The 24,311-nt window shown below is 52.6% G+C and overlaps 1 protein-coding gene across 1 annotated transcript in view; it reads right to left on the bottom strand.

Moving 5' to 3' along the window:
* Positions 1 to 375: 375 nt before the first annotated feature.
* LMX1A (LIM homeobox transcription factor 1 alpha) overlaps positions 376 to 24,311 on the bottom strand; it is a 43,014-nt gene continuing 19,078 nt past the window's right edge. Inside the window, exons 4-9 of the mRNA XM_027715592.2 lie at positions 6,461 to 6,693; positions 1,475 to 1,644; positions 1,245 to 1,322; positions 1,065 to 1,134; positions 766 to 936; positions 376 to 553 (exon numbers count right to left, since the gene is read on the bottom strand). Of these exons, the coding sequence (XP_027571393.1) occupies positions 393 to 553; positions 766 to 936; positions 1,065 to 1,134; positions 1,245 to 1,322; positions 1,475 to 1,644; positions 6,461 to 6,693 (883 nt within the window). The 3' untranslated portion in view covers positions 376 to 392. The remainder of the gene's footprint in view (positions 554 to 765; positions 937 to 1,064; positions 1,135 to 1,244; positions 1,323 to 1,474; positions 1,645 to 6,460; positions 6,694 to 24,311) is intronic.

Consider the following 24,311-nt stretch of genomic DNA (forward strand, 5'->3'; position numbering starts at 1 on the left):
TCAAAGCCCAGCTGATCCTGCAGGCTCTCTCCATGAAGATCAGCTGCTTGCTCTTTCCGAAGGTGGTATGGAGGGGATACGGCACTGGGATGCTCCTGTGGGACACTCCCCCTCCCCCTGCCGAAACGAGAAATTTGTTTCCCCGTTTGAAATTTGAAAATCCACCAGCCAGCTGCAAAAACCACTCCTGTCCCTAATCCTAGGCTCCTAAGAGAAACATGAAACTATGCAACCCATAACTTAACTCGCTCCTTGGGAATCCCAAGCTACAACATATTTGACAGCATCCCAGCAGTGTTGCTTCTCCCTCCCTCCCAACCCCGAGGGCTCTGTAGCCCCTTTTGGGGCAGCACAGCAGCGGCAACTGCCCCGTGCCAGGGACCACGCTGCACTCAGGAAGTGAAGTAGGAGTTCTGCATGGAGTAGAGGTGGTCGATGGGGTTTCCCACTCGTGCCTGGAGTGGCCCCGCGTCCGCCGTGGCGAGGAAGCAGTCACCCAGGTTGCTCAGTGAGGTATCATCGCTATCCAAGTCGTGGAAGAGGGGCTCGGCACCTTGGGAAGCAGGGAAGGAGCAGAAGGGCTTCAGAGCCTGCTTTCTCCTCCGGCACCTTGGCAGTGCCTGGTACCCCCAGCTTTTGTAGAGTAAGGTATTTTTAGGGGTGAGGGGACCACCAGAAATCGCTGCATCCCCCCACGCATGCCCCCATCACAGCTCAGCATCTCTCTGAGGTAGAGAAGGCAAAAGGCAAATCCTGGAGCCCTACCGTAGGGATGCATGTGGTCTCCAGGCATTTGAGGTGGGGTGAGCCCTTGCCGGAAAGGGTCGGAGCCGTAGACGCTTTGCTCCATGCCCAGCAGCTGCTGGGGCGGGGGCAGAGTGGTGTAAGGGTTCAGCATCCCCTCCAGTCCTGTGCTGCCGCCGCCGTTTGTCTGGCCTGGAAGACAAGATCAAGTCATCAGCACAGTCAGGCTACTGCTTTTTGGGTGGCCCAACAACACTGGGAAGCCTGGAGATGGCTGGGAAACAGGGAGACCCTAAGTGTCGGGAGAGCTTGGGGGGTACCTGAGCTCAGGCGCTGTGTGTTTTGCTGATCCTGCTGCTGCTGCTGCTGCCTCCTGGCGAGCTTCTTCATCTGGCCAGGAAGAAAGAGAAAAAAAGGGAATGAAGCCATTCCCTGGCCAAAGCCAGGAGGGAGGGAGCCCCATCAACAGCCACTGCTGGGGGCTTACCCCTTGTACCCACCTTTGCTCGCTGGTTCTGGAACCAGACCTGCACCACCCGGACGCTCAGCCCTGTCTCTGCTGCCAGCGTCTCCCGCACCTGGGAGAGGAGAACGACAGCAGTGCCTCAGCCCACTCAGCTTTTCAGAGGGACTTTAGGAGGTGGTAGAGCACTCAGGACAAGTCCTTGCCCAGCATCAAGGACATCCACGAGGGCTGGAGGCAGCTGGGCACGGGCCCTTCTCCCCATACCTTCCTGCAGGGCTTGGAGGAGACCTCAAAGGACGCCTTGAATGCCCTCCGTTGTTGCGTGGTCAGGATTGTCCGGGGCCGCTTGGGCCGTTTGTGATCCTTCCCATCCTCAGCGCCCTTCCCCGAGGCTTGGCCCAGTTTGCAGATGCTGTCCTCATCGTCACTTTTGCCTAAAGCGGGGGGGGGGGGGGGAAAAGCAGGTCCTTAACAGACAATGGGCCAGACACATCATTTCCAGTGTGTCCAGAATAATCTGGGAGATTTAAAACAAGCTGGTGTTGGTGGGGATCTTCTTGTGGATGTGTACAAGAAGCTGAAGTTTGGGGCTGGCTGCCCTATGGCAGCTCAGAGGGGGAGAGCTGCTGTCACTTGTAGTTTGTGGTTGCTCAGCCAGCAGATGGGCTTGTGGGTTCTTCTTTTCCCCAACAGTCTGAGCAGCTGCCATGTGAAACCCTGGGACAGCTGATTTTCCCTCCATCAGACCCAAACCCCTGACGGCTCCTCAGGAATTTCCAGCCAGGCCACAGCTGGGGACATATCTGGACAGAGACACAAAGGTCACATCCACGTGAGGGGACAGCAGACATCAAGGACCACTGTGCCCCTGGGGCTGTCCCCCAGCCCAGCTGGTGACAGACATCGGGTCCCACAGCCTGGGCAGCCCCAGCTGGGTAAAGTCAGGGTGCTGGGTGAGCAGGCATGCTCAGAGGGGGCAACATGTTAGACAAGATACCCTCACAGACTCCTCCTGCTTTGCTCTACCCTGGAGGACAACTACATTTAGAGCACAGACCTTTAATCACACTTCTAAAGGACACCTTCTGGCCTACATTTCCCCCTTTTTGTGGAGTTTTAAATCTTCCTAGACAGAAGCCCAGGGTCCTTCAGGCTTCACTCCTCAGGTACTTGCTGTGATGTGCTGCTCCACTGCATTCCCAGGTACTGAGGTATCTCCCTGCTGCTCTCCACCACTCAGACCCAAAGAGCCTTCAGGAAAGATCTGCTCCAGGAAAGTGGACAGTGCTGCCCTGCCTCTTCCCAGCCCTCCTCGTTTACTGCATTGCCACTGTGCTGATGACCTCGCCTGTTCAGCCGCTGTGGGAGGGCTGTAACACAAGTTTGATAGCACAAGTCCTTTCCTCTCACTAGCTATAAATCACTTAGAGCCTTTTCCAGAAAGTTCCTGCACTATTCTTTTGGGAATCGATAATGGAGTTGAGGTGCTGGTTTGATACAGATACAGGCTGCAAGGCTGTTGCTTGGCCCAAGTCCATCCCGGGGCTGCCATGGCGCTGGGAATGCACCAGGGAATGTGAGCCTGGTTCAGAGTAATTCATGGTGAAAACAGGCCAGGTCAAACCCTATGGCAAGAGCTAATCACGGATCATACATCAGAAAACTGTAAATCCAACGGCAGCCCAGTTGGGAATGGGGAAAGATGGGAGAACATGTAGAGGGTGAGGGGTTGCAGTGACCCCAGTGGAGCAGCAAGGGTACTCTCAGGTACCAGTTCTCTCTTCCCTCTACACCAGTGGGCTCTCTCCTGGGCTCACCAGCCAATACAGAGACTTCCCCCATGGTGAGGGCTGGGAGGGATGGGACAGGGAGTGCTCTTCATGCTGGCAGTCCCCAGACAGACAGGACCTGGGTGCTGGCCCCTGCAAACCAGGGCCTTGCTGCTGCTCAAGCTCCCTGCTCACTCATGACACACCCATGGCATGCCCACAGCAGCAGGAAAGACAAACTCCTGTTTTCTTGTATGTCCCAACACCAGGGACGTAGAACTGCAGCAGGTCTGAGAGCTCCAGCGCTGGGGAGGCCCAGGGTGTGGAGTCTCTGATGGCTAATGGGGCTGAGCAGTGGCTGATCTCTGCTCCACTGGGCTGCCTGCCTTCCTGAAACCTGAAGGGATTTAATTTTGATGGAAAGGTAGAGATTTTTACACATAATGTGAGGAGGAATGTCAACTGGTGCCTGAACCCATTGGCACCCTAGCACGAGGTGAGCACCCCACTCCCCTCCAGTCTGGGAGGGGCAGAACCCAGCATGGTAAAGCCACAGGCTCATGGACTCTATCAAGTCCATGATGCTCAAAACCCACTCCAAGGGGGAAAACATGCTCAGAGCAGCCCCTCTGAGCCCTCCCCCCCGCCAACACCTGCTCCCCAAATCCCTCCAAGTGTCAAAGGGAAAGAAGGAAAAGTGAAGCCGGATTTGGCGGGGTATTACTTTTAATTAACTCTCCCTTTCAAGCCTTTCCCCACTGAGGAGGGGGGAGAAATTAATGAGTGTCTGGGGCTGCCCCTGACGTCACCTGGGAAGGGGCCGGGGCGACGGATATTGTGCGGCGTGCCCTCGGTCCGACCCGCCGAGCCCGCATCCCGCCGCTGGGGCCAGGACATTCCTCGCTCAGGAGGATTTAGGGAGAGGAGAAACGTTAGGACGCTTTTAATTGGAAAGCAGGGTCCTCTTTCAGAGGGGCTTGTTTACTCAGGCTGGGCGGCGGAGGCTCGGGGGAGGCAGTAATTGAAGCGAGGGTTTGGGAGATTACAGACAACATATGGCTCGCTTTTTATCTGTGCTTTCTCATAAAGTGGCCCTTGGTGCGCGGCAGCCGCGGGGAGGGAGGGTGGGGGGCTTCAAAGCAGCGAGGGGGGGGACAGGGAAGAGGTTGGACAAGCACATCGCTGCTGGTGAAGGGCATCTGGGACTGGGGCCGGAGTGGGGACACCCCTCTGCATCCCCCCTTGGCATGGTAATGGGTTCTCCAGGGGAGGATGCAGCAGGAAAGGGAGAAGCCACACCACACTGATCATACACGTGGGATGTGTACCTGGGCTGCCCCCCACTGTGCCACTGTCTCCAGAGCCACATGGGACAAACTGTTGGTGCCCACCAAAAGCAGGCAGGGATGGTGGGGGGCTAAGCTATGGGGTCTGCAGGGAGATGGGAAGGGCTGAGACCCCCCAGTCAGAGGCTGCCAGGGGATGTCAGGGGCTTCGGGTTGGGTTTCCGACCAGCCAAGGGGTTGCCATGCCCTTTTGACTCCCACACTGGCCCTTCGCATCCCTTAGGCCTCAGCTGGAGTTTCTACTGAAATAAGTATTTCCTCTGGAGGATTTTGCTAAGTCAAAGCTCTTGGTTTGGCCGGAGCCCCTGGCAGCAGGGCTGGACCACGGGCCAATGAGTCGCTGGGGAGGAACAGCTCCCAACCTTTCCCAAACTGCCCTTTTCCCCCACTAGGAACAAACCCAAACCATTGTGGCCAATTTACTTACTCTCGTGCATGACATCTCCTCATTGGTTCCTATTTTAACTGAAAGAGTTTGCGCATCCCAGAGGAAAAAAAAATAATTCCTCAATCAGTTAAGGACTTTCCCAGGGATAAGCATGCTGGATCCTCCTGCACTCCTGCCTCTCCAGCTCCTCCAGCACCGGACCATCACTCACCAGCTTTCCCCAGCCACCTCCTCCCATGGCCTCACTCTATTTTTTAAATATCATCATTGTTACTTGGGGGGAGGATTTTTTTTCTCCTGAGCCAGCGGGTCGCAGAGCTCGGACAGAACCCACACAGGCAGTGCTGCAAGGCAGCCAGGCTCTCACTGCAGAGGAGCACGATATTAAAGAGAAATATGGGTTTTGGGAAATTTTTTGCTCCAGACCTACCAAAACCATCCCTGTCCCTTCACACACCTTCTCCCAGCTACAGCATTCCAGTGCCTGGCAGAGAGCACCAGGCTCTGTCGTGTCTATGCTTCACACCTTAACACCGCACTCCTAATCTTGATTTCTACTTTTTAAATTCCAGTGGTTTGCTTTAGCAGGGAAAAGACAGCCCCCTGCCAGTTGCTGGCAGCCCTTTCCAGAGCATGGTATTTTAAAGGTAAATCCTTTCCTCTGCAAAGCAGATTTTTCCCCAGTGAGGGTTTTTAAGAGGAGCTGAGAGAACCAGGCACGGGGCCTGCCACCCTGGCGAGGAGCAGTGCTCTGTGGGGACAGCATTAACACGAGCATTTCTGCTAGCAGATCATTTCCACCCCCCTGGTCCCCAGTGCTGGGCTCTCTTACTAAATTTGTCTTCCTGGGAAACATTTGGATTTGATTTGCACTGACTGTGGATACATATTTTAATGTTGATCTGATGCTCTGGGCAACCTAAGCTGGCCGTGTCACCTTGGCTGGAGCAGGATGTCAGCCTCCTGCCCACCTCCAGCTGTGGTGCCACCTCTCCTGCAGTCCCCCTTGGCTCTGCAGTGTTCCCACAGTGCCACCATGCTGGCTCAGCAGGCTGGTTCTGGCCATCAACTGCCTGGGAAGCTGCTGGGAACACAAGATTTGCGGTTTCCCTGCTGCCAGCTCACATTTTAGCTCCGTGCCTCAGTTTCCCCTTGTTATTAAAAAGAGTGAGTGCAGCAGAAGCAGCTCACTTCTTTCACTCGGCCTTTCCAGGGTCCCAGGCAAGGGCAGTGAGGCACAGGGGAGGTTTAGCCCAAGGTAGTCAGTGGAATGCTTGGAACTGTGATTTTTTTTAGGAAGAAATCTCTCAGTTAGAGTGTATTTTACCAGGGGCAGTTCTTCCATTTGCCCAGGTGAGAAGGTGTGATATGTCATTTCAACCAGTATGACTCTCCCTCCCACAACCAGGGAGGCTGTACACCCCTCAGGATGGGACGCTGGTGCCCTGCACAGGCCAGGATCACAAACCCTCATAGAAATGGGCCTAATGAGATGAGATGGTCCACAGAGCATCCTTTATCCATGCAGTCCCTCTCCACTGCCAAGGTCCCCGCTCAAGCCCTTGCCACTGATATGGGAGAGACTCTGGCTGGAGGACCCAACAGTGCTTATAGAGCTTTTCCCCTCAGACAAAAAGGCAGAAGTTCAGGGCAACAAGCCCAAACCTCACCTCCAGACCCCACCGTGCTCGCAGGGGCCTCGGAGTGGGACCAGCCAGGGAGACGCCGGGCGCGGGCGGCCCCTTACCAGAATCCGACAGAGCCGGGCTCACCAAGCTCAGCAGCTCCCGCTCCTTCTCGTAGTCACCCTTACAGAGCAGCTGCCCCTCCTTCAGCACAAACTCGTCGCCCTTCTGCAGGCGCCGCTCGCAGACGCAGCAGCAGAAGCAGCGCAGGTGGTAGACGCTCTTCTGGGCGCGCATCACCAGCTCGCTGGGCGCGATGGCCTCCAGGCACCCGGCACACTTCACTGCAAACAGCCTGCGGGAGCAAGAGGAGATCCCACTGTCACACCCAGCTGCACGTGGGGATGCTGGGGACAAGGGAGGGGCACCCATGGTAGGGAGATGGGCATCGGCACAGGATCGCTGTGACACCCCTCCGGTGTTTGGATTGCATTGAGGGGCTGGGCACAACGGTGCTGGCACCCCTCAGTGACATGGCAACGTGCTGCAAGTGCTGCACACTTGCCCTGTGCCAGTGGGGGATGCTGCCTTTGGGTCAACTTCAGCAGTTTTGGTTGACCTATTACCAGATGCTTACCATGAATGCAGTCAAATGATGACAACCCCAACATCCAGATGCTCAAGATAAAAACCAAACAGGTGCCAAACCCAACAGCTACCACCACGAGAAGACACAGAACACAACACATCCACATGAGTTTTATCAAGCCAGCTCTACATGTCCACCTGCCTCCAGCTCATGCCTAGACCTAGGGAGATGCTGGAGGTGGCAATGGGGACAGTGAGCTCATTCGTGCCTCTCCACAAGCACCTACAGGAAGCATCTGCACTGTCAGTCACCCACAAACTACCCCATCCCTCTGGCCTGGGTCACTGGAACAGCCCCCTTCCCGCTTGCAAACGCAACAGTAATGTCTAATATATCATAAAAATCTCCATGGCAGCAAGTTTGGGGTTAAGGCCAGTGACAGACTGAAGACTTGATGTGTCAAAAGGAAAAGAAAAAGCTCAGCTTGTTCTTTGACATTGATGTGACAGCGTTTGAGGCATCCCTAATTAAACTGTTCCCAGGTTTCAACACACTGACTTTAGACTTAAAAGCCAATAATAATAACAGCAGTAACACTTCAGATTGAAACAGAGCTTTTCTTTCTTCAGCTTTAAATGTCCTTACTGAGAATGATCAACAATTTACAGTTGGGGAAACTGAGGCAAGAAACCGGAGGTGGCAGCACCAGTGCTGGACAGAGAAGACCTGGAGGCACCTGGAATTAACCCTGGGCTGGATATTTTAAGTGAATGGGATGTTTTACTCCATAGAGATGTTTGAAGGTATCAAACCAGAACCCCTTTGCCACCCCCAGATGCCTGAGTTCTTGGCTTGGACCCCATAAAATAAAAAAACACTGTTTACCCAGTCTTGTTCAAAATATCTGTGGGAACTGGACATTATTAGTCCCCTGTCTTGACCAACTTTGGCCCAGAAAGAGAAGTCAAAAGTCAGCACACATCCTGCAGAGGTTATCTCCGAGCATTGCCCGAGTCCCAGCCTGGGGATGCCCCAGGGACCCACACAGGGAGTGCTGCATCCAGGCTTCCACTGGCCCCAGATAGCTCCCACTTCCATGTGTCCCCATCCCATGTGTCACCCCTGAGGGAGATGTGGAGGGGCTGGGGCTGGCTAGGGAGGGGATGGGCAGTCCTGCAGCCACCAGTGAGCTTTCAATCCTTTCTCTTTCTTTGGCGGATACAAAAAGCACACAGGAAATGTGCTGGATCAGCCCCATTCCTACAAGAAGACGACCAGATGTAAGCAAAACCCTTGCAGGAAAACCATCAGAAAATGGGGATCATTTAAAGAAGTTTTGGTGATGAACAAAACAGGGAGATGGAAGCAGAGCAAGGCACATGCAAGTCTTTGTGTCTCAGAGGTGAAGGCACCCGTAACACCAGAGATGCTGAAGGCACCAGGGCACACTGACACCCACCAGCAGTGCCCGACAGCTTTTAGGGCTGGGTGTCAAGGGTTAGGAATGGGGCCTGCAAATGTACCCTGTTTTATCATCATTTTCTCCTTCCCACAGTCGGGTTCTCTCATGGACACTTCATGCCAGTACATGGGCTATGCCTGTTCCCTCCCAGGTCTCCCCCAAACAGTGTTGGCAAGCACAGGGATACGTGATGCATCATTCTCCCCGTGCCAACCAAATGCTGGGCACACTCAACAAATTGTAGCATGCCCAAAGAAGTGGGAAAGGGGTATTATAAAGCTTTTATAAAACACTACTGTCACCACAGAAAGTGGAAATCATCAAAGAAAAGGTGGAGGTTAGGGAGTTTATAATTCTGGCTATTGCCATTAGTAGCTTTTATTTTTCTACATTCAGCTTTAATTTCCAAGGTTCACATACAACTGCCTGTCTCTTAGATGTATGTATTTCCAACATCCTTATGACTGCCCTGGGAGGAGAGGGATGTATATTCCCTTGAAAGCATCCCTTCCAAAGGGTCATTTTTTTTCTTGTTCCAGCTCCAAGAAACACTGGCTTGTGTTAATATTTCTGTAGTCACTTCATCTTTAATTAGGTCTCTTTTATGTCAAAGTGGAGGCAATTTGTATTCGTCTGGTAACACATTCTCATCTTATTTAAATGATGTTTAAGCCCTACCTGTTGGGATTACTAACTGTTCCCAGTAATAAAATATTGATAAGCTACTACATTACTGCTATCTAATCTTCATAAATGAATGTGCCCAAAATTTGTTTCCAAGGCACTTATTAGAGAGCCACAAACCTTTGCCAGTCAGGCACAGCAGCACCAGCCCAGTGATGGATGTTTCCAAGTCCAAAGTATGTTGCAAAGCAGGAAGGTGTGAGTTTTAGCTAAATGGCTGCCTAATATTAAACACATAAAGCCATTTATTTCCCAACTGCTGAGTCCCCAACAGCTCTCTCTGAGGGGTGCCAGTCAGACCAGGCATCTTTCACTGCAGGACTTCCCCATCCCTGGGCAATGTGAGATGCAGAGAAATCCCCATAAAACCCCTTCCACAGTAGGAAACCATAAAGAGCTCCTTATAAACACACAATAAACTGAGAGCTTAGGTGAAACACACAATAAATGGAGACCTTAGGTGCTAAAATGTCACAGGCAGAAAAAGCACAGCTTACCATGGGCAGTAATGGAGAGGGAGCACAGGGCCTCACTGCTGTCCCAGGTCTCCCGAGCCCTGGACAGTACCAGCTACTCTACAGGGACTGGGAAACAACAGCACACATGGATAACTCCCTGCACAGATAACCCCACAGATGGAAAACCCTACAAATGGATAACCCCATGTGTAGATACTTCCACTGAGTAACAACTCCATACAGGATAACTCCAGCATGGATAACCCCTGCATGCATAACCCCACTTTTGCTCAATCTGAGATGGAGCCGAAGGAAAATTTTCTTCCAGCACCACATCTAGCAATTAATTTAACGTTTTAGCCTGAGCAAGACACACTAGCCTGGATCCAGAGGTTTTCCTTCATCTCCGGGATCTTCAGCTCTGTGCCCAGCTCCCTCCTGCTGCAAGCAGGCCACAGAGCAAATGCCATCTCTTCTCTCTCCTTTTGCCTCACTACATCTGTGGAAGGGACTTTGAGCCTCCCTACAGGAGGCTGCGCAGAAGAGAAAGAGGACAGGCTGTGCCCAGGGACTTCAACTTTAAACCAAGGGCAAATTGCTACCCTCTGAATTGCAACGGGAGCACCTTCACTTCTGCCATCCTTGGGGTGCTGCCAGCCTTAGTTCTCAGTAGAGGGTTTTTTTCCCTCCCTAGGCTGGGGTTCCAAAGCTAAATCAGGCCTGGCTGGCAGCGGTGGGTTTGTTTAGCCAGGTGGGAAGCTGGCAGGCACAGGCCAGGGCACCAGGCAGGGAGACCTGCTCAGCACTGGGATGCTCAGTGGAGTCCCAGCCTGTCGCCGGCAGCTCAGTAAACGCCTCATCGAAGCGATGACAGCAAATGTTTGTAAATGAAAAAAACCCCACTCAGCTTAGGACAAATTGGAATGAAAAAATGGTGATGTGAGCAATTTTTATCACAACATGCAGCCTTTTGTGTCTGATCTTAAAAATGTTCCTGTTCCTGTATTGATTAATCTGCCTTTCCCTCCCCCACCCCCGATGTTTAGGTCCCTTTTGAAATGACAATCTCTGCTGGTTTGAAACAGCAAGGTGCTGGTGGTGGCTTTCAAGAAAACCTTGAAGCAAAATATTTGGGCATTTCCAAAAGTGCAACATTTCTGATGGTGTTACGGATATCCCCCCTTCCCCAAGATGCAGTCCCACTTCTCCACACCATTCCTCTTCCTCAAGACAGCACCTCAGTCCTCTCCTTTGGGGTCTCCCATCCACACAGCATCACTGAAAGCTAGAAATGTCGAGGTGTGGCCGAAGGCACCCCTGGGGTGGTGCATCCCTTCCCAACACGCCGGTGGAGCGGGTGCGGTGCAGGCAGCCCCAGTTTCCCATCGGAGCCACCACCCCCTCTTTCTCCCTTTATTTTGAGGTGACAGGCTGAAAGGGGTTGTGATTGACGGGCGCTTCCCGGCTGCTGTCTGTCTGCGTGCGCCGCATACAAACACAGCCCTGCGGAGCCTCCCCGGGGAGGGGCCGGCGGGTCAGGGACGCCGATATTAAATACTGATGGACAAACCTCAATCGCTGCGCCGAGGGTTGGCTCAGGCAGCGGGTAAGGTGAGGCAGCTCTGCTGAGGGGAGGGATGCTTTCCTCGCTGCCTGCACCAGCCTGCCCAGGGATGTGATTAGAGGCATAGGGGCAGCCCCCGTGTGACCCCACAGGCTCCCGCTGGAACGGGCACTGTTGGCACCGGTCCCTACAAAGCAGCTGCCCTGCTCACCTCCCTGCCGGGACTGCCCACAGCAGATCCACAGGGATGCTGGGGTTTCCAATACTTCTGTGCAGAGACCTGACCAACTCATCTCCTGCTCTCACCGTGGCCCAGGAGAAGCCTGAGCGAACCCCGAACTTCAGGGCTCCGTGGGGAGTGAAGACACCGGATTGAGTTGTCTTGGCACTTGGTTGTCATCTCACTCACTGTCACTTGTTGGAAGGGGGGACAGCAGCACCGGGTTCTTGACAGGCTGGCAGTGGAAAAATGCCAGTCACTGTCAACCTCGCACCCACGGCCTGGGAAAGGGCTGCTGTCCTGCTGCTGCTGGGCTCACGTCACCCTGTCCCCGCTCTGGCCCCTGTGGGGCAAAAGTATGAGGCACAGGGAATGGACCGTGGCCAAGCAGGAAGGGGGATGGATGCACCCCATGTGTGGTGCCAGTGAGGGCATCCCCCAGCTGCAGCCACGGGGTGGACCCTTGGCCCTGGCAGGAGGGGTGCTGAGGCCATGGGAGCAACCTGGAAAGGGCTGAGTCCATCTCCGTGCTGTGGAGAGCAGGCTGGCACGTCCTGGGGATTCAGAAGGCAACTCAGCACCAGTGATCCCGGGGACCTCCAGGGATCTGGGCTCCCAAGCCGAGAAAGGAAATCACCCACAGCTGCCCCTGCTTCCCTTACTGTGTACCCGAAGCCCTCGGAGAACTCTCCAGTGGGACGGAGGAGGGATGTTTTCCCCGGGGCTCTTCTCCTGACCCTTTCCCGTCTCCTGGCTCCCTCCCCCCCACCCCGAGGCGGACAAGTGTTCGTTTTACTGCCTGGCAACGGGGCCGGGGCTAAGCTCGCTAAAATATGAGTGTTTTTTGGCTGGAGTACCAGAAGGCTGCAGTCCTACAGAGAGAAAAAAATTGAGCACTCCATGCCATGGCTCCAGAAAGGGGGAGAATTAGGTTTCACACCGAGCAGGCTGGACCATGGCATTCTTTAGTTAATGCTTAACAAACGCCCAAACAAAAGCGGCCAACTTTGCTGCATGTTTGTAAAATGTATTCTCAGCAGATTCGGGTTTATTGGAGAATTCACTCACTTTGCAGCAAGTGGCGTTTTCCTTTTTTTTTTCCCCCCCTTTAATTTCCCTTCTCCTCCCTCCCCCCCGGCTCAAGCCCTTCTCATTCCTGCTGCCTGAATGCGTCTTCCGACACTTTGAGGGGACATGGCAACCAGGCTGAAACGGGCTTATTTCATCCTGGGGCTGATGTGAGCTTGCCTCCCTGGCCCCAGGGTGCAAGTTCTCCCCGGGGTCCAGGGAGCCACTGCTGACAACTGGGAAAAAAAAGCCAAGCCCTGGCCTCTTGCAAATTCACCCCTGAGCAGCTCGCTGGTGGCTGCCTACTCTGAGAGGCCAGGAAAGTGAGGCAGGGAGGTGAAGCCTGAGAGTCCTGCTTTTCACCTTTCTTCACCCAACCCAGCTCTCTTGCAGTTCTACCCCATCCAGCATCCTATTCTGCCATGTATCCCAGCCCTGCATGCCTCCTTGGAGAGCCCATCGTGGCAGAGGATGCCAACAAGCACAGCTTACTTTCGAAGGCAGAGGCCATGTCAGGGATGGATGAGGTGTGGAGGAGGCGGACAGCCCCATACAGGGACCCCTGAGGCTTTAAAGGGGTTAAACTGGGGAGGTCCATGCATGGATATTCTGCAGGAGCATCCCTAAACAAGCTCCAGCCCTGATGGAAGTACCTAAGCAGCCCCCTCTGGAGCCTGGTGCCATGGCAGAGGACACTGGTGATGAGGGATGCACTGGGGATGTGGTAGCAGAGAGGAAAGGAGGGCATCAGAGAAGAGGGGGATTTTACCTCTCCTTCTGCTACACATGAACCATGCAAGTTTTCCTGGGAAAGGGCACCTTCATCCCTGCCTCCTGAACGAGGTCCAAAAGTGGTCACTTAACACCTCCCGGACCCTCCAGAGACCATGCTGTGACACACAGGGGCACTGCTAGAATGGTAGGGTTAAGTAAACAGACAAACAAAGCCTTCCCAGCAAACTGCCGCTGCCAAAATACACCAGCAACCCTCAAGCCTTCTCCACATCGAAGTAAAAGGTTAAGCAAGCACACAGATTCTAAGGCTGCTTTGAATTGCTCTATTTCTGATCAAGGACATACTAGTAAGACTTTCACCAACAAAGTCCTATAGCAGCTCACGGCTCTGTGTCCCCTCCAGAAACCCGATAAAAATCCTCTGCTGGTTGCAGGAGTGGCCAGAAAGTGATCTCCTGGGCAAGACCAGAAGAACAAGACCAAAGTGCTGATTTTCCTCCCTGTTTCCCTGATGGCTGCTTCTTTCTGTGCCCCCCCCCCTCAATAACAGTGTGTAGCATCAGGCAGGGAGCTGGCCCCATCCCAACAACAACTGAGCACCTGGTTTTGGAGGCAAGAGGCGCACGGGTAGGAGGGGAAGAGGCACACACATCACCACACCCAAGCCCAAATGCCCTCCCAGTGAAGGCAACCCAAGGATCGATCCCATTCAGCCCCCAGCACAGCAGTTCTGCATCCAAGCGATGCATCTCCCACCAAGCTGAATTCTGAGCAGCGACCCCCCTCAGCCCCCCCGTGCCCCCAAGAAAACAAGGATAATTGAAAAACCACAATATCACTAGTCAAATTTAATATTGAGAGTGAGTGAGCGGGAGCCAGAGGTCAGAATTAATTACACCCCACCATATTTCAGCACGCTGCCGCAGCTCCGTGTCCTTTCCTTGGGGAGCAGTGCTTCCACAGAGAGGTCGACAGACATTATTAGAAAGGACTGATTTAAACGTACCCCCAGGAGCTTTTCAGCTTGTCTCTTCAGAGCCTTTGTTTGTACTGAGATTAATGGAGAGGCAAATGATGGAAAAGCAAAATCACCAGGAGCAAGAGGATGTGCCATTGCTGCCGCCACCACCCCGATTTGGCCAGCTTTGTAAGCGGGGCAGGAAAAACTAGGAGAGAAGGAAATGCTGTTCATGTCATTCATTTTGCAGATAAAAATGTGATGATCCTGAAAACTATTTTTTTTTGGTTTTCTAAGAAATTTATATCCTGGCTAAAACCTCCTGAGGGCTGACTTTCCTACCCCCTTGGGGATTTTACACACAAACTGTTTTTTTGATGTTTCCCACCACCATGGGGGGAGCAGCTATTTTCACTCTGCTCCAGTTTAAGGTACTTTCTCTTGCAAGTCATTATATTTGTTTCCGATATTTTTTTAAACCTCCTGTAATGGAAAATTAGTATGGACACAAAACAAAATTAAACCTTTCTATTTTCCGTTCTTATTTTCAAAAGGAGGGTTACAAAAAAAAAAAAAGGGAAAGAGGAAGGGAAAGGGAAAGGAAAAGGTGTTCAGATCAAACAGAAAAATCTCCTTCCTCAGGTACAGTCAGCACTTGACTGGTCCCAGCCCTGAGCAACCTGATCCAGTATCCAAGTTAGCCCTACTACATGCAGAGGAAGGACTGGGGACTTCCAGTCCCTTCCAGCCCCGACTCCCCCACGATGCCATAAATTCACCTCCACCTTGTAGCAACAGGTTCAAAAAGGGAGCAGGCAAATCCAGGAGACTGAGTTCAACACCAGCTGGTCCCACAAGTCCAACCTCACCCTTAGGACCCCCCATATCCCTACTGCTTGGGGCAGCATGGGCTCCTCTGCCCTTTGGGGGGATTTCCCGGAGCATCACCATCAAGGGCAGTGCGGGTGGACGTGCATTGCGTCCAGCAGTGCCACCGGCACTGGGGCTCCCGGCTGCTCTCAAGTCTCCTAGGCTACAATCAAGGCTTGTGTTTTCCTTTATTAAACAGAAAACCCATGTTCTCCCCCAAGGACTCTCCGAGCTCTCGGGGATGGGGCTGCAGGAGCTGCCGTTTCCCAGGCGTTTAAAATTCACGGGGTGTTCGTGCCGATGTGCCAACGCGGCGAATTCTCATTAGGAGGTGGCCAATATCCTGTCGAGCTTCCCGGCGCTCCAGCGGCTATAAAAATCGCTCGGCTGTGTAAAAGCTAAACAGAGTAAACTAAGTTGGACACAGAGACCAGCTGCTTCAGACCAGCTCGGCAAACAGAGATCCGCGGGAGCACACCGGGCGCTGCCGGCAGGGAGATATCGTTCTCCCGGCTGGGTTATTTCTTGCCTTATCTTTTATTTCCCTGCGCTCCAGCTCACCCTCAAGCAGGGTTTTGCATAAATATCATCTGCGTGTGTTGTCAGGTTGTTGGGATGGGGTTGAGGTTTTTGGTTTTCCTTTTTCAATAGCATTTCCACAATGGGAAGCAGCTGTTGTGGTTAACAGGCTCCTCCGGAGCAAAAGCTGCGCTGCACATCGAGATATCTCAGAAGAGGCATCCTTCATACATAGCTCTGTGCACTAGAGAGCACTATAACATGTGTTTCCATGAAGTTTGTTAACTACTCGGCTGAACAAGCGCACTGGAAATGCCAGAGGAATATGCTCTGGAATGAATGGAAATATTCATCTAAAAAGACATTAAATTTAAGCCATCTTTTTTTCCCCCCTGCTCCACTGAGCTCACGTTGCTGCACTCTTCTAGCGTGTGCTCTCGGGATGGGGTTTTGGGAGAAACAAATGCCTGGGGTGTATTTTCCAACCTTGTGGCACCTGAGACAGGGATGAGGTAACAGATGACGGCACACAGGGGGGTTTCTCATGCCATCAGTGGTCTGGGGACACGGCAGCAGAGACAGCCTGGCCATGGGCAGCAGGTCATCAACCGTGATCCCTGCAAGCGACCTGCTCCCAAATGACATCTCGTGCGTGGAGAACCAGAGCTGCTCTGCCTTTTGCGGGCCTGAGCATCAGCGTCCCAGAGGTACTGAGCATCCGTGGGGTTCAATAAGCCCCGATGGGCTCAGTCTTATAATAAACAGGAATAGAGCCTCAGGAAATTTTGATTATTAAGTGTTCGAAATTTGCTTGCTTCTCTAGAGCTTTTTCCTCTTCAGTCTGAGGACGTTTGGGAGGGAAGTTTACATTTTTAGCCAACATGCTTTTGAAAAATTCAGTTAATACACCAGTGCAAATTCAAACCTCACTTTGATTTCTGTGTTTTAATGTGACTTCAGTAGCCATGAATGCCCCCCAAAAAAGGCTCTGTTGCAGTAAATGAGCAGCAGTCTCAGATCCTGACATAATCTGAGGGGTCAATATCCTCCATGGGGAGAAGATGCTCAGAAGGCTCCAAAGCAGCCTAAAGGTGCTCAGCACTCGAGCTGGTTAAGAGTTTTCCCATAAAATCATTTCCCTTCATTCTGCTTGCTCTATTATATAGAAATACATATATATATATATACACACTCACACATATATATACATGTATTTAAGATTTTTTTCTGAAAAATCTTAGCTTTCCACAGAGTTTTTTTAAAATCAGCCATGAGCCCAGGGGAACCTCTCTGGTTCAAGTCACTTGGGTACTGAAGGGCTATGCCCAGGGATGCTGAGCCACATGGAAAAGAGGGACTCGTGTGCTTTGCTCCCGCTTGGCCAAAGCCAGGGCTGGATGCCATCTCACCACTTCCTACCCAAAACTTTTTTCTGGAGCTTTTTGATCTGAAAACATATATTTTCTTTTTTTTTTTTTTCCCTTAACTATTTTGATTTTCACACCAAGGCATGCTGAGGCTGAGCACTGACATGCTGGAATGTCCTCCCAGGCAGGAACTATTGATGCTCTGCCCCACACACCTCTCACACCACACAGCACCCACAGCATTCCCCAGCGTGTTCCATTGCCAGGGCACCAGAGAAGGCTGAGCAGGGACATTGGAGCAAAGAGCAGAGACCCCTACAAGGGGAGACAAGGGTGCAGGGACAGTCCTGTCCCCTGTGCCACCACTGGGTTTATCCCACTGGGTGTGGGGATGGTGCCAGCTTGCCAGGCTACCTGAGACAGATCCCAGTGCTGCCAAGGCACCAGGATGAGCTTTTGATGGATTAGAGGGCAAAAGCAAACACACTTTCTCTAGGAGACAGGTTCCTGCCACTTGCCTGCTCAGGGTTATCACAGTGCCAGGGGCAGCAGCCCTTCCCAGCAGCCTCCGGTGGCCGTAGAGGCAGGATATTACTTTGTTGCTTATTCATTTTATTGCTTCTGCTTTCTAAATATTTGCTTGGCAGGGAAAGGATTCCCTTTACACCGTATCTGTTTTTACAGGTCAATTGAATTTCTGGCGCTCTCAATCCCTCTTTCCCTCCAATTGCATTTGCAAAACAAATATTGATTGTACCAATTAGCTGCGAACCCCTCGTGAAAGATATCTCAATGCCTTCAGCTGGGAGAAGGCTCTCCCAGCTACTGGATGTGCCAGTGGGATGGGAGTCCACAGAGCAGCAATGTCAGGATAGGGCTCTGCAAACCCCCAGCGGGACCCTCTGGAAGACAACGGCAAGAATGACATTGCTAATCCTTTTAGCTAGAAGGCAACACCTTTGAAGGGTATTAAATTGAAACTGGGGTGTCCCCTCACACCTGAGACAAGTGTAAACTATCCTGTGCCTACTGTTCATTCTGGAACCTAATGATTGAAACCAAGGGAGACCACTAACAGCACCAACAGCAACCACAAATATATCCAGGTAGGAAGTTAGATCTGCTAAACCACAAAGCCCCCCATTCCCAGCAGAAGCCTCACGTCTTTCACTGCAACACTAAACACACCAGCTCATTCATTAATGGCATGAAGCTCTGGCATGGGAGGTTTAGGTTGGATATTAGGAAAGGATTTTTCACTCAGAGGGTGGTCAGGCTGGAACAGGCTCCCCAGGGAAGTGTCACAAGTCTGCCAGAGCTCAGCAAGCATTTAGACAACACTCTCAGGCACATGGTGTGATTCTTGGGGGCATCCTGTGCAGGGCCAGGAGTCGGGCTTTGATGATCCTTGTGGGTCCCTTCCAACTCATGATTCCATGATTTGGGCAGAGATGGGATAAGAAAAACACCTCCCTCCCACTACTCAGGTGTTGGGAAGTCCCTTCTTTTTCTTCTCGCTTTTGTCTGGTCTGAGATAAGCAAGTGGCTTTGGGCAGCAGAATGAGCACAGTTCTCCTGCCTGCCCCAACATCATTTGCTCTGTGGAAAAGCTGGCAGATGCCTTTTTTTAAGAGATGGACTAGATCATAATGATAAAGGAGTGTATTCTGGGGTGCTTGGCTGCAGAGCAAAAGACCACGTTGACACCTTCTTGCCAAATCACATCCTTTAAATAAAAACATAAAAAAAGTTTTTCCCCAAGCATATCTTTAGGGCTTCCCTATGCAGCGCTGGTCTTTTCTGAGCTGTCTCACAAAAAGCAACAGGCACGTTCAATCAAGCACCATGTCACACCTCATCACACTGATTTCATTAATCTGGGTTTTATCTGTGGCTTCCTTCAAAGGTTTCATCAAAATCCCCAACTGTCAGGGGGAGAAGGGAAAGACACCTCAGCGGATAAACAGCCAGTGTTAAAAACTTGCTGTGTTTTGCTCTGACACAGTCTAAACAACTTAAAAAGGAATGAGATGACCGAATCGCAGGATGGTGCGAGGCACGGTGGGGATCCTTCATCCTCACATGCAACAGTCTTTGGTGACTCTCATCTTCTGCTGGCTGTCTCTGGGACAAGGGTCTGGGATGGCGATGACAGCCCTGGTGTCACTCCAGCAGGAGCTGTGACACAGCCCCACAGCTCACAACCCACTGATGGCCACTGGCAAAGCATTCAGAGCACACTGTTAAATGTGTCCTGCCTGTGTCAAAAGTCACAGCCCAAGGCAAAGGCATGGGCCAGGGGGTGGCAAGGGGGGCTGATGGATTAGCCATCAAGGCAGGACATGGATTAGCCAGTCAGTCTGCAACCTGCCAGGGTCAGCACATGGATTACCCTGCTGCAACAGTGCAGGAGAGATGCTGGGCATGGCCAGTCAGTGGTCCATCCCGGTGAGGACTCCCGGGCTGCCCAGCCTCAAAAAAGCCTCTTTTTCCAACTCTCACCCTCAAAACAATGCTGCAAATCCCAGAAAGCAGAGACAGTCTTCAGCCTCCTTGATAGCCCCTGCAGCCTAGGAAAAGCAGATTTCCCAGCCCAGCCCAGGAGTGCAGGATAGGCCCTGGGAGAAATGCTTTTTCCCCCGAAATATGGGATGTTTTTTTCCCCCCACATTTCTCTGAATCACAGTTGGTAGAATTCAGCGCTGGGGTGAATGAGACAAGAACATCCTCCCATAGCCACACCAAGGGCACAGAGCCTGGTACCCACAGGGTGGTCAGGTCCCCCCTTCAAGCTGAGTTACAGCCAGGACAGATATGTGGATATATAAGATGCTGACATAAGTATATGAGCCAGTCCCCTCTGATGAGAGCATGCACACGTCCAGCGTCCCGGGGCGGAGGGTAGGAAGCAGATGCCTGGTTAGAGAAAGGAGGGACCAGCCATGAACCACTCACACTACTCTGCAGCTTGGACAAGTACAAGGCTGTTTGGCTCCACGTTTTGGGCTCGGGCCCATCTCTCCAGTTTAAAGCAGTTGAACAGAGCCCAAAGGCTCATTAAGTCGGTCTGCCTAGAGCTGGTTCCGCCGCCAGGATATTTCATCCCAACGTGACTCTGATGTTCCCCTTTGTGGCTACAAGGAATTTGGGGCAAGTGAGAGGAGGCAGCCCCCATGGCCAGGGCAGTGCTGCCAGCTCCCAGTGTTTCACCTAAAATACCTAGTGGGTGCTGGAGGCCTTGTGCCCACAGCCTGGAATTGGGCGAGAAGCCCACCTTTTTACTTTTTCCCTATTACCTCCTCCCATTTTAAATCTCCCTGGGCTGCAGCAGGAACAGGAGCTCTCAGGACAGCAAGTCCCACGATCTTGGAAACAACCAAGCAAAGGCAAAGAACCTGGTATTTATCCTCAATCCATGTCAAATGACATGATGGGAAAACTAAGGTCAGGAGCAGTTATTTGTTTTGCCAGCCTGTCTCCGGGACGCGCAGAGCAGAGGCAGCCTGAATCCCCCTCCCTCGCACCAAGCAACACACGCACCCATTCCCCCCCAGTGACATCCCTAAGAAGATGTCACTGTGCCACCTCCCGGTCTTGATGGACCCTCTAAAGGTCAGCACCGAAGGCATGTCCACCACATATGGTTATTAGTTCTCCGTGGGTCCATCCATCCCTCCACCACAGCTGGGTGAACAATTCACAGTGCATAAATTTATCTAGCAGATCTCAGCCCACGTGCTGTTTGCTAACAGTCTGTGGAGAGGCTATATTTTATCCCTTTGGGTTTCTTGGCCAGCATTCAAGCTCCTGACCCTGATTTATTCGCAATCGGTCAAGAGCCACATTTCATCTCCGTAGGCCACGTCTGCACGCAGCTATTCAGAGCACGTGGCTCGATGTCCCGCAGCAGCGCTGGGACACCTCGCCATAAGGCAGCCCTGGCTCTCTGCAGCACCTCCAAGAGGTAACCGGGGGGGGGGGAGGTGTTCAAAAATAGGCTCTGCGGGGGCAAACCTTGCCTGATGAGAGCAGCGTGGCCGGAACAAACCGCACCTCTTCTGCGCACGAAGGCGATGAGAGCTCCAGATGCCGGCCCAGGCTGGCTCACCGCCTGTCCTCATCCCATCTCACCATCTCTTTGCCTACCTCTCTGCCTATTTATAGTCATGGAAGACCTTTGCACGGTGCCCAAGCAGCCAGAGGGTTGAGTGTATAGGCGGGATGGCAAATGCCGCTCTTTAACTTTCCAAAGCCCTCTTCTTTTTGCCTCCCAAGGGGGCTGCCATGGAAAGCCAGGCATGACTTCGTCTTTGAGACAAAACCTTGGGACCAGCTAGAAAATGTCTCTCAGAGCTACACCCTGGCCCTAGGAGTTTATAAAGCACCCTATGCTGCATCTCAGCAAGTTTTTCCTAAGGGAGCAATCCCACTCCCACACACGTGAGCATCCATCTGTGGAACACAATCAAGATGATGATGAGAGAGGTACAGAGTAATCTGCAGAATTCAGAGGAAAAGAACAATGTGAAGGATCAGGGTTAATATTGTGAAGGAGCAGGTTTAGTATCAGCCCTGTCTGACATCTTCATTGGCAATTGCAATTAGGGACTAATTAGCATGTTAATAACATTAGTAGGAGATAATAAACTGGAGAGGATGGAATGGAGCAAAACAATTTGAAGAGGACCCTGGAGAGACTGAAAAAAAAAAAAAAATAACAAAGGAAATTCAGCTTGGAAAAATGCAGCTTCTGCTGTTCAGGGGAAAAACATCCGGAGCAGATGCTGCGGCGGGAGGAGGAAGGAGGGAGCAGGGAAGCGGAAAGCAGCTCAGTGTGGGAGCCCAGGAAGGAGGCAGCCCACCAGCTCCCCTGCAAGCCAGGTCCCAGGACTTGCCCACAAGCAGCTCAGTGAGCAGGGCAGTCTGTGAGGCTTCACCACGAGAGTGGAAGAAGGACCAGCACCACATGCTGGTGGTCAGCAGGGCATCCTGCTGGGATGGACTGGCACTGTGTAGGGAAAAGAGTATCCCAAGCAGAACAACTACATGCAACTTGACTTCACCTGAAGCTGTTTCCCCCTGCCCGAGCTTGGAAAGCCCCACTGCACGAACATTTCCCCTCTGAGCTGCGGCTCTGTGCCTGGCTCCCAGGGGGATCTACCCCGTCCGGGAAGGCAAAAGCTGGCAGAGAGCTGCCCCTCTGGCCATGCTGAAGCCCCCTGTGTCTCCCCCATCACGAGCCCCCAGACCACTTGGTGAAAACTGCCTCATCACTGTTTTATGGGCCATGGGATGAGGGGTGGACCCTGAGGGTGGAACACCTCGGTGGTCCCAGTATCACTGGTATCACTGCTAGTCTACACTTAATAGTAAAATGGATAGAATTGTTTTCTTGTGTGAAAATACTAGAACTAAATGACCAAAATGGAGTAAGCCAAATGCCTTCCTTACAGAGATCCTCGTGGACCTGTGCCTCTTGGTGCAAGCCAGGTGGCTGCAAAACCAGACAGGACACAAGTGTTCATGGAGGGGAGGATGGTGGGGCTGCAGCCACTCTCACACTGCTCTGGGAGCCCGAAATGAGACAGACAAAATGGCACGAAGCACCCCTTCAGCAGTGATCCTAACCTCTCCATTCCAATGGCAGGAAGGACTTTGCCCATCCCTGAGATGCGCAGGGTGAAGAGGAGAGCTCAGACAGGCTCGCCTGATCTCTGCAGCTCTGCTGCACCAACAGCTCCTTCTGCCAAATAAAAAACAGCAGCTGACAGGATTGCACGGGAAAGGGCTGGGCTCATTAAAACACCCTTCACCCTGACACACAGCTGCTCCTTCGCCTCTCAGCTAGAGTCCTACACCCCCAAACCCTGGTGCTCCCCAGCTGGCCATCCCTGGGATTCCCTGTCTTTTCTCCCAGTGCCTGATAACCCAAGCAGACCAAACAGGACCTGAGTCACTGCCACTTGTCCCCACCACCTGGGGACAAGGAAAGTCACACCAGCCATGTCACAGTGTCTCCTCCAAATGGCTGCGGTCACCTCTGATGTCTCAGAGCTCAAGCCCTTGCCTGGACCATTTGAAGGGTTTAAAAATAGAACCAATTCAAGGGAAACCCAGAATTCTAACCCACCAGAACCAGTCCTACAGCAAGCACAAGCTCTGGGCTGTGCAGCTGACCCACAGTGGGAAGGGGCAGGAGTTTTATTGTCCAAAGGGGGACTGAAGTGGTTCCTGATGCTCAAGGATCTGGAGGCAGGCAGGGAGGAGGGGAGATGCTTTCCCATGATTTGTGGGCTGTTCTTGGGCTGTCCTTGCTGCCAGGTCTTGGGCAATTTGATGACTTTTGTTGCAAACTGGAAGAACAGGAGACATATGTGAAGGAGGAAACTTGCATTCCTCTCGCCTAAGAAATCCCTTCTCACTTTCCCCCAAATCACACATACACCCAATCTCAGCCTCTCCGGGCTGGCTTGGACACCAGCTCCCCTCCCACACCCAGATGACCTACTCGTCCAGAAATGGCCAGGGCCCGTGGCTGGGGCGTTATCCTCTCCTCCTTCCCTTCCCGTGTCCTGCCTGCACAGCCCTGCTGACAGCCAGGGCAGGCAGGGGAACCCTTCACCTTCCGCTGCTGAGCCAAGGGGTGAAAAACACCAGATAAAAACAGCCTCTCCCAGCAGCATCGGTGCAAAGGGGACCCCACGCCTCCAAAGCTCACCCCAGCCCCTCTGCAAGCTGCATCCCAAGCACCTCCACACCACCTCTTCCAGAGATGTCCCCAGGGGCTTGCAAACGTGGATGTTGTATTTCTCGGTCCCTGTTTCCCAGAAAACAATCTACACCAGCCATTCTCTGCCTCTGGGAGCGGTGGCCTCCGAAGCCCAGACGTGGATGTGACCCAGTGGGTGGCTGGACATAGTAGGGGACGTGGCCCACCAGGCCACCACACCTTCATTTCTGCAGCATCTCCCTTCCTCAGGTGGCTCCTCTGTCCCTGAAAATCCTCTGTGGGATGCAGAGGTGGGAAAGGATTCACACAAAGCTGAAACACAGCGGTAACATCACCTCGGCCATGAGGCCGTGTATGCACAGGCAGAAAGCCAAAGCCAGCCCAAGTCCGCCGTGAAAGCCTGTGGGGAAGGTATGTACCAGGGGGAGAACCATCTGAGCAGAGTCCAAATCAAAGCAACACAGAGCCCTTGGCTAGGGAACCAACTGCCAAGGGATTCTCCCTGCTTATTTCCACAGCGTGTTACAACTGAAGCCTAAGGATGTCACCTGCTGAACACCTCCTGAGGTGGGGAGTGCAAAGAGTGACCTGCATGTCACCAGCATGGAAAGGTTCCTCCAAGCCACCTCCTGAGAGGGAGAAAGCAGGGGACTCATTCCAAAACAGCCTTGTGGCCACCACAGGATATTCCCACATCTAACTACATCTCACAGAAGGCATCCATAAGGCTGATTAAAACTCATCTCCAA

The sequence above is a fragment of the Pipra filicauda genome, unplaced genomic scaffold, assembly GCF_003945595.2.
Source record: "Pipra filicauda isolate LSUMZ 115617 unplaced genomic scaffold, ASM394559v2 scaffold392_size659746_pilon, whole genome shotgun sequence".
NCBI lineage: Eukaryota > Metazoa > Chordata > Aves > Passeriformes > Pipridae > Pipra > Pipra filicauda.